The following is a 9,891-nucleotide window of genomic DNA, read 5'->3' as shown; positions in this document are numbered from 1 at the left end:
AAACTGGGTTTATCTGTCAAATCAAATCAATCTTTGCTATATTTGGTAATGTCTTTATGGGAAGGAATCAATCACGGCCAATCTCTAATCAACCTTTACAAATATTTGGTAACACCACATATCAGCCAACATATCATGGTCAATCTCTACCAATATTTGGCAACACCTCATATAACACACACATATTACGGAAAGGAATATTTGGCATAAATATTCAACCCAATAATATTAAGAAAAGGAATCAATCACATCGAATCTCTACAAATAAACGTATGAGTTAGACATAAATGATGTTGAATAATCTATTGATATGTATGTCCCGTTGCAACGTACGCGCACTTGCGTAGTTAGAAAAAAAACTGAGTTGAGCATAGGAGGAACTATGCTCAAATTAATAGGTAGAGGCGAGGCTTGAACCTGGGCTGGCTGGCACACAAATCAGTGTTGCTAGCCAGCAAGACTTCACAACTTTCTTTTAGTTCAGAATTACGAGGCGTTAGCTCGAATTCAGGGTGAGACTAATCGGTTGATCACGTTTCTAGGGGATATTCTGTGGGTTTGACATTCTTACAATTCAATGATAATCATGTCAACAAATAATCATCAGTGTTTGAAAACATGCACAGTAGATCGCATTTTGCAACTCACAAACCCAAGAACAACTACGTATATACACCAAATGTGGAGCTGACTTATGAGCAAGGACACAGAACGATGAACTTATAACGTCAAGAATGCATCAAGTTGACCGGACCGACTACTGTGGCATCTTTTGTTGACGCTGCTGCATATAATTCTGTATGGCGGAACGAAGAGCGTAGCTCGGGGTGACGTGACGATGCACGAGAGGCATCTTCGTCATCGGGGACGTCTCGTGCCCGCTATCGAGCCACCCCTTGATCGCCTCCGCCTCATAGGTGTAGCCGTCTGCTGCCGTGTGAGGATTCCTCATAACCTCCTGCAATTTTGTACCAATAAAATGAGGTGTGAGTGGATTGTATGTGAGTGTTTGTGTTTGTATCGTGCTTCTCAATAAAAAAAGATTACCACTAGAACTGGTCATCCACTCGTAAATATGTCAGCTTTTTTCTCGCGTGTAGCACAAATTTTCAAATTATATTCGGTGGAATTCAAGTAAAATTGGTCATATTCAAACAAAAATTGCCTTAACCTGTATTTTGTGGTGGCCACTACACCAAGCACAAACTCAAACTTGAAACCACAGAGTATAAGTAATGTAAAAAAGACTAATACACTCTTTAAAATGGGGCAACTCAACAATATACCTGAGAAATTGGGCAGATGAAGTAGGACGGCATGTGGCTCTCACCGAACGAACGCACAAGAGACTCTGGTGCGACAGACATTGAAGCCGCCTTCGCCAGGGGCTCGACCACCCTCCACACCTGGCTCATCCGCGCAGGGCGCCTCCGGCTGCTGAGCTCGGCGCACTGCAGGCCGAGCAGCATGAGCTTTTCGGCCTGCGCGAACGGCCACTCCCCGGCCGACCGGTCGACGAGCGCCTCTATCTCGCCCTTTTCCAGCGCCTCCTCCACCTTCCTCGCGATGCCCAGCGCCGGCTGCCCCGTGACCAGCCGGAGCACGACGACGCCGAAGGAGTACACGTCGGAGCCCGCCGTCAGCTGCCCGGTGATCAGGAGCTCCGGGTCCGTGTACGGCGAGCTGCCAGGGTCGGTCATGGTGGGGAGACGGGAGGCGCCGTAGTCACCGAGCTTGCTGACAAGGTTGGCGTCGAGGAGGATGTTGGCCGCGTTGAGGTCGCCATGGATGACCGGGCAGGGTTCGCACGAGTGGAGGAAGACGAGCGCGGAGCACACCTCGCCGATGATCCGCGTGCGGGCCTGCCATGCCAGCGGCGGCGTGCCGTCTCGACGGGCGAGGCGGTCTTCCAGGCTCCCGTTCGGTAGGAACTCGAAGACGAGAGCCGAAGCCTCCGGGCAACAGCCCATCAGCGTTACCAGGTTTGGGTGCCTCACTCTGCTTACAACACCAACCTGCACCGGTAACATCTAGAGCTTCAGCATTTTTTACCCTCTGTCTCTCAAGGGCTGAAACAAATGCACAGGCAAGTACTACACGAGGGGGTACAATTTTAATTTACCTCTTGCTGGAACTGTGACGAGCTGTGAGAGTGGAGCATCTTGATCGCCACCGTGGTGTTGCGCAGCACTCCTCTGTACACACCGTCGCCGACCTTGGCGTCGTCGCTGAAGTTCCGAGTCGCCTGCCGCAGCTCCGACAGGGAGAACTCGCTGCACCATGCAAAATCCAAGCCTGACCCCGTGGTGCGCGTCTCCTCCGCGAGCCTGAGCTGCGAGTCAAGGAGCGATGTTCGCTCCATGAGATCAACGACTCGCTGCTCCAGTTCTGCCTTGGCTTCATCGGCTTCGGAGAGCTTTCGGATGGCGTCGTCATGTTCGCGCTTGAGTGCCTCCATCTCTTCCTTGGACAGTGGTATGTCTTCTTTTACCTTGGCTATGTCCTCCTTCAGCTTGGGCACATCCTCAGTTTTCTTGGCCTGTAATCAATCAGTCATTACATTACATTGCTGTGTCAAAAACAAATGCACCTGAATCTGCCTATGCTAGTGCTGATTAAGGTGCAGGGTTGATCAAAAAGCAAACAACCTGATCATCGTGGCACGGTGCAGTGTTGTGATGGATCGTGAAGACGTCGTCTATAGGCAGTTCGAACGAGCTAGAAGAATCGCTCGACGCCTCCTCGCGGCACGAGCTCGGGACGCTATCTCTTGGGTTCCTGTCCCAGGAGCCCACAGAGACGTGCTCCATGCTGAGGATGCTAAGAGTTCGTCGTATCGCTGACCGACAAGGCAGCCATAAGGGCGATACTTTCTCGGACATGGACCTCTGGATCAAGCTGTCAACTGCATTATTACTGCTTGCGTATCGGTTTCGACGTGCGGATACAATAGTTGAAGCTGGTATCGGGCTTCGACATGCGGGTACAATAGCCGGAGTTGGTATCGGGCTTCTGAGAGTACCATCCTCGCTGCGCACAGTTTGAACGAACGATGGTTTGAATTTATTGGTCAAAACTCAAAAGTCATGAATTACTTGAGCTGGTATGTATACCTAAGAAATCAAGTGCATGATGTTACTTATTTATTCTTACTTATATAGTAGTACCTGATGCTTATGAGATGCTCCCTGCATACAAACCAAATCTTGCATGAAGGATGAGCCTGGCGCATGACTTCAAGTGCCGTCTTGGACCTGGGCACCAACAGTTTGCTGGGATTTCTGTTATGTATTTGAAACTTACGTTAATAATTTCTGATGCAATTAACAGACTGATGAAACATCTGAAAAATATGTGCTCCATAGCCGCACATATATACATATACCTAGGGAAGTGCTTGTCAGCGGCTGCTCCCATGACGAGCTTGCTCGCACCGTGCAGTGAAACGAGCTCCGTGATCCCCTTCACGACGTCTTCGCTCTCGATCACAAGCGTCCTACACTTGATCTGACAAGAAAATATGAAGGGCAATTTAGTTTGTTCGGTACTCCTCGCGTTCCTGCGGATTGATTCTGGAATCTGGAAGGTTGAGAAATCAAGATGATCTGACGGTTTGCACCTTCATTTTGGAGCACTGGCGGATGTATTCCTTCAGGTGTTTGTTCACCTTAGCCCTTTCGTTCTTCCTGTAAGAACTCACCAGGTCTTCTCGCAGCTTGCTTGCGTGGAACTTGCTTCCCACTGTTCAGTCAAAGCCATTAGACTCCAGATGAGATTAGCTATGATTAATTAACTGCGGTTTCATCTGAAACAAAATACGAAGTCAACAAAACAGTTTGGCGATTACGAACTGATCTTTCTATTTTTTTGGGTGTATAATTAAGATTGGCTACTTGGTCGATTTCTACCAAAGAAACCTCCAACTCGATCAGTTATGGATTGATCTCATGGGTCGCACTGGCGCTGGTGGCGGAGAAGAAAGCGATGGGCGCCGGCACGTACTCACTGGGATCTCCTGCGGCGGCACGTGGACGTGCGCGACCACCACCACCACGTCGACGGCGGCCGCCGGGGCCAGTTCGGCAAGGTTGCGGAGCGCCCAGGCGAGCGTGAGCTGGCCGTTCTTGTGCTGCTCCGGCACCGCCACGAAGACGTTGACGCTCTCCTCCCCACCGCCGGCCTCCTCCTCCTCGGGCGCCGCCGCCGCGGGCTCCCCGTCGCTCCGCGCGCTCGCCGTCTCGGACATTGGCTGCATGGATGATCCTCGCAGGGCGTTCCGCATAGGCTAGCCGCGGTACAGATCGTAGCCTCTATACAAGGAAGAATCTTGCTGCAAGATAGGATAGGGACTCGCGCGCTCGTGCGCGTACGTGGCGCAACCGAAAATCGGTGTTAGTTATCCGCCTAGTCTAATCTTGCTGCTCGCTGCCGCTGGCAATCAGGTCCCAGTTCCCAAACCTGCAAACGTGTACCCTCCGTCTTCGCAGTGAGTACTACAAACCGTAACAGGTCAGGTTCTTTATCATATCATGATTTAGCAAAAAAATAAAATCAAAAACACCCTATCTAGTCATCTTCAATAATGACAGTACAACGAACATCAGAAATAATAAAAATTAAATCCAGATTCATAGACCACTCAGCGATGACTACAAACACTAAAGCGAGCCGAAGGCGCACCACCATCATCGCGCCTCCCTCACCGGAGCTGGGCAAAACTTGTTGTAGTAGACAGTTGGGAAGTCGTCGTGCTAAGGCCCCATAGGACCAACGCACCAGAATAGCAATCGCCGTCGATGAAGAGCAGCGTAGATCGAAAGGATCCAACCGAAAGACACACGAACGTATACCCGCATGAGACACCTGATATTCTGCTCGACCTCAACAAGCTTGCTCGGACCTTGCGGTCACGTTGGCTTTGGGTGGAAATCTCCGATCCATTGAAAGACCCTCTCCCTCCTGCCAGGTCGCCCCACTCGCGACCGGGAGGAAACCCGGGCCACCGCCGGCGGGGTCCCCACCTTCTCCTCCTTCACCTCGCCGCCACCAGAGGGGGCGGTTAGGCGAAGCCTGGTCGGTGCCGACAGCGGCGGGGAGATCTCGCCCCCTCGCTCGGCGGGCTCAGAGCGGGCTGAGACGGCTGGGCCGAGGTGTCGCGCTAGCGGCAGGCTCGGCAGCGCGGTGGCGCGCCGGAACCGACCGACGGTGGCATGGCTGCGGCGTGGCGGACATGTGCTGGAGGTGCGCACCTGGGGGACGGTTCTAGTCGCGGCTCCACCAAATCTGGCTCTCCGGGCGGCGTAGGTCACGGGCCTCGGCCTCTGCATCGTCTTCCGGCCGGTGGGGGTGGCACCGTGACGGTGGTGGTCAACCCTCTCTCTGTTGGGGAACGCTGCATGAAAAACAAAACAAAAATACGCACACGTAAGACCTATCCATGGAGATGCATAGCTATGAGAGGGGAGAGTATGTCTACGTGCCCTCGTAAACCGTTAAGCGGAAGCGTTTATCAACGCGGTTGATGTAGTTGTACACCTTCACAATCTGCCCGATCAAGTACCGAACGTACGGCACCTCCGCGTTCAGCACACGTTCAGCTCGATGACGTCCTCGCCAACTTGATCCAGCAAGACGGGCGAAGTAGTAGATGAGTTCTGGCAGCACGACATCGTGACGACGGTGGTGATGCAACTATCTCCGCAGGGCTTCGCCGAGCACTACGAAAATATGACCGAGGATGAACTAGAGGGAGAGGGGTGCCGCACACGGCTAGGGAATCGTGGTGTGTGTTACCCCTCTCCCTCCTCTCATATATATAGGTGGAGGGGGGATAGGAGGCAGCCCTAGGGCACCTCCCCCTTCCTTCCCTTCCTTCCTTGGCGCGTGGGCAACGGTGGAGGGGCGCGCCAGCCCCCTTGTGGGCTGCTGTGCTTCCCCCCTTTGGCCCATAAGGCCCACCACTTACCGGTGGCCTCCCGGAACCCCTTCCGGCACTCCGATGAATACCCGGTACATCCTGAAACCTTTCCGGTGACCAAATAGCATCGTCCTATATATCCATCTTTACCTCCGGACCATTCCGGAGCTCCTCGTCATGTCCGTGATCTCATCCGAGACTCCGAACAACATTCAGTCATCAACTCACATAACTCATATAATACTATATCGTCAAGGAATGTTAAGCGTGTGGACCCTACGGGTTCGAGAATGATGTAGACATGACCGAGACACCTCTCCGGTCAATAACCAATAGCGGGACCTGGATGCCCATATTGGTTCCTACATATTCTATGAAGATATTTATCAGTCAAAACTTTATGACAACATACGTAATTCCCTTTGTCTGTCGGTATGTTACTTGCCCGAGATTCGATTGGCGGTATCTTCATACCTAGTTCAATCTCGTTACCGGCAAGTCTCTTTACTCGTTCCGTAATACATCATATCGTGACTAACTCCTTAGTCACTTTGCTTGCAAGCTTCTTGTGATTTGTATTACCGATAGGGCCCAGAGATACCTCTCTGATACACAGAGTGAGTAATCCCAATCTCGATCTATACCAACTTAACAGACACCTTCAGAGATACTTGTAGAGCATCTTAATGATCACCCAGTTACGTTGTGATGTTTGATAGCACACAAGGTATTTCTCCGGTATCCGGGAGTTGCATGATCTCATGGTAGAAGGAATATGTATTTGACATTAAGAAAGCGGTAGCAATAAACTGAATGATCATATGCTAAGCTAACGGATGGATCTTGTCCATCACATCATTCTCTTAATGATGTGATCCCGTTATCAAGTGACACCACATGTCTATGGTTAGGAAACCTTAACCATCTCTTGATCAACGAGCTAGTCTATTAGAGGCCTACTATGGACATGGTATTTGTTTATGTATCCACACATTTATTTAAGTTTTCGGTCAATACAATTCTAGCATGAATAATGAACGTTTATCATGAATAAGGAAATATAATAATAACAACTTTATTATTGCCTCTAGGGCATATTTCCACCAGTCTTCCACTTGCACTAGAGTCAATAATCTAGTTGACATCACCATGTAATTAATACTCATAGTTCACATCGCCATGTGACTAACACCCAAAGAGTTTACTAGAGTCAATAATCTAGTTCACATCGCCATGTGATTAACACTCAAAGAGTACTAAGGTGTGATCATGTTTTGCTTGTGAGAGAGGTTTAGTTAATGGGTCTGCCACATTCAGATCCATATGTGTTTTGCAAATTTTTATGTCTAAAATGCTCTGCATGGAGCTACTCTAGCTAATTGCTCCCATGTTCAATACATATCCAGATTGAGACTCAGAATCATCCAGATTGGTGTCAAAGCTTGCTTCGACGTGACCCTTTACGACGAACTCTTTATCACCTCCATTATCGAGAAATATTTCCTTAGTCCTCTTTAGGTACCTAATGATAATTTTGACCGCTGTCAAGTGATCCACTCCTGGATCACTATTGTACCTCCTTGCCAAACTCATGGCAAAGCACACAACATGTCTGGTACACAACATGGCATAATTTATAGAACATATGGCTGAGGCATATGGAATGACTTTCATTCTCTCTATATATTCTGTCGTGGTCGGGCATTGAGTCTTATTCAACTTCACTCCTTGCAACACAGACAAGAGCCCTTTCTTTGACTGATCCATTTTGAACTTCTTCAAAACTTTGCCAAGGTATGTGCTTTGTGAAAGTCCTATTAAGCGTCTCGATCTATCCCTATAGATCTTGATGCCCAATATATAAGTAGCTTCACCGAGGTCTTTCATTGAATTTTTTTATTCAAGTATCCTTTTATGTTATCCAGAAATTCTATATCATTTCCAATCAGTAATATGTCATCCACATATAACACCAGAAATGCTACAGAGCTCCCACTCACTTTCTTGTAAATACAAGCTTCTTCGTAAGTCTGTATAAAATCATATGCTTTGATCACATATCAAAGCATATATTCCAACTCCGAGATGCTTGCACCAGTCCATAAATGGATCTGGAGCTTGCACACTTTGTTAGCACCTTTAGGATCGACAAAACCTTCTGGTTGCATCATATACAACTCTTCTTTTAGAAACCCGTTAAGGAATGCAATTTTGACGTTCATTTTCCATATTTCATAATCATAAAATGCGACACTTGCTAACATGATTTGCATGGACGCCACGGGTGAGAAAGTCTCATCATAGTCAACCCCTTGAACTTGTCGATTTTTTTTGTGACAAGTCAAGATTTGTAGACAGTGACATTACCATCAGCGTTCGTCTTCTTCTTGAAGATTCATTTATTCTCAATGGCTTGCCGCTCATCGGGCAAGTCCACCAAAGTCCATACTTTGTTCTCATACATGGATCTTATCTCAAATTTCATGGCCTCAAGCCATTTATCGGAATCTGGGCTCATCATAACTTCTTCATAGTTCGAAGGTTCGCCGTGGTCTAATAACATGACTTCCAGGACATGATTACTATACCACTCTGGTGCGGAACGTGTTCTAGTTGACCTACAAGGTTTAGTGGTAACTTGATCCGAAGTTTGATGATCATCATCATTAACTTCCTATCTAGTTGGTGTAGGCATCATGGGAACTGTTTTCTTTGATGTGCTACTTTCCACTTCGAGAGAAGGTGCAATTACCTCATCAAATTCTACTTTCCTCCCACTCACTTCTTTCGAGAGAAACTCCTTCTCTAGACAGGATCTATTTTTGGCAATAAAGATCTTGCCTTTGGATCTGTGGTAGAAGGTGTACCCAATTGTTTCCTTAGGGTATCCTATGAAGAAGCACTTCTCTGATTTGTGTTCGAGCTTATCAGGCTGAAGCCTTTTGACATAAGTGTCGCATCCCCAAACTTTAAGAAACGACAGCTTAGGTTTCTTGCCAAACCATAGTTCATACGGTGTCGTCTCATCAACAGATTTAGATGGTGCCTTATTTAACGTGAACGTGGCTGTCTCTAATACATAACCCCAAAATGATAAAGGAAAATCAGTAAGAGACATCATAGAACGCACCATATCTAATAAAGTACGGTTATGACATTCGGACACACCATTACGCTGTGGTGTTCTAGGTGGCGTGAGTTGTGAAACAATTCCACATGGTTTTAAATGAAGGCCAAACTCGTAACTCAAATATTCACCTCCACGATCAGATCGTAGAAATTTAATTTTCCTGTTATGATGATTTTGTACTTCACTCTGAAATTCTTTGAACTTTTCAAATGCTTCAGATTTGTGTTTCATTAAGTAGACATACCCATACTGTTGGGGAATGTAGCATGCAATTTCAATAAATTTCCTACGCTCATGCAAGATCTATCTAGGAGATGCATAGCAAGGGAAGAGTATGTCCACGTACACTCATAGACCGAAAGCGGAAGCGTTAGGTTAATGCGGTTGATGTAGTCAAACGTCTTCGCGATCCAACCGATCAAGTACCAAACGTACGACACCTCCAATTTCAGCACACGTTCAGCTCGATGACGTCCCTCAAACTCTTGATCTAGCAAAGGGTTGTGGGAGAGTTTCGTCAGCACGACGCCGTGGTGACGGTGATGGTGATGTGATCCGTGCAGTGCTTCGCCTAAGCACTATGTGAATATGACCGGAGGAGTAAACCATGGAGAGAGACGCCGCACACGGCTTGGAACAATTTTTGTGTCTCCAAGGGGTGCCCTGCCCACGTATATAAAGGAGGAAGCGGAGGAGGCTAGCCACCAAGGGGCACGCCAAGGGGGTGAGTCCTCCTAGGACTCCACTCCTAGTAGGATTCGCCCCCCTTTTTTCCTTCTCATGGAGGGGGAAAGAGGGAAGGAGAGGGAGAGGGGGAAAGGAAAGGGGGGCCATGCCCCCTTCC

At 48.2% G+C, this 9,891-nt stretch overlaps 1 protein-coding gene across 1 annotated transcript; it reads right to left on the bottom strand.

The window, feature by feature from the left end:
- Window positions 1–671: 671 nt before the first annotated feature.
- LOC119338647 (U-box domain-containing protein 33-like) lies at window positions 672–4,350 on the bottom strand. The gene is made up of 8 exons (XM_037610935.1): window positions 4,003–4,350; window positions 3,620–3,741; window positions 3,386–3,507; window positions 3,168–3,281; window positions 2,649–3,030; window positions 2,123–2,539; window positions 1,287–2,015; window positions 672–958 (listed from the first exon to the last, which is right to left on the bottom strand). The coding sequence occupies exons 1-8, from the start codon at window positions 4,280–4,282 to the stop codon at window positions 758–760; spliced, it is 2,367 nt and encodes a 788-aa protein (XP_037466832.1). The 5' UTR covers window positions 4,283–4,350; the 3' UTR covers window positions 672–757.
- Window positions 4,351–9,891: the final 5,541 nt, after the last annotated feature.

The sequence above is a fragment of the Triticum dicoccoides genome, chromosome 1B, assembly GCF_002162155.2.
Source record: "Triticum dicoccoides isolate Atlit2015 ecotype Zavitan chromosome 1B, WEW_v2.0, whole genome shotgun sequence".
Lineage (NCBI taxonomy): Eukaryota > Viridiplantae > Streptophyta > Magnoliopsida > Poales > Poaceae > Triticum > Triticum dicoccoides.
Note: the sequence above shows the minus strand (reverse complement) of the source record. Positions and strands in the feature narration are given on the sequence as shown.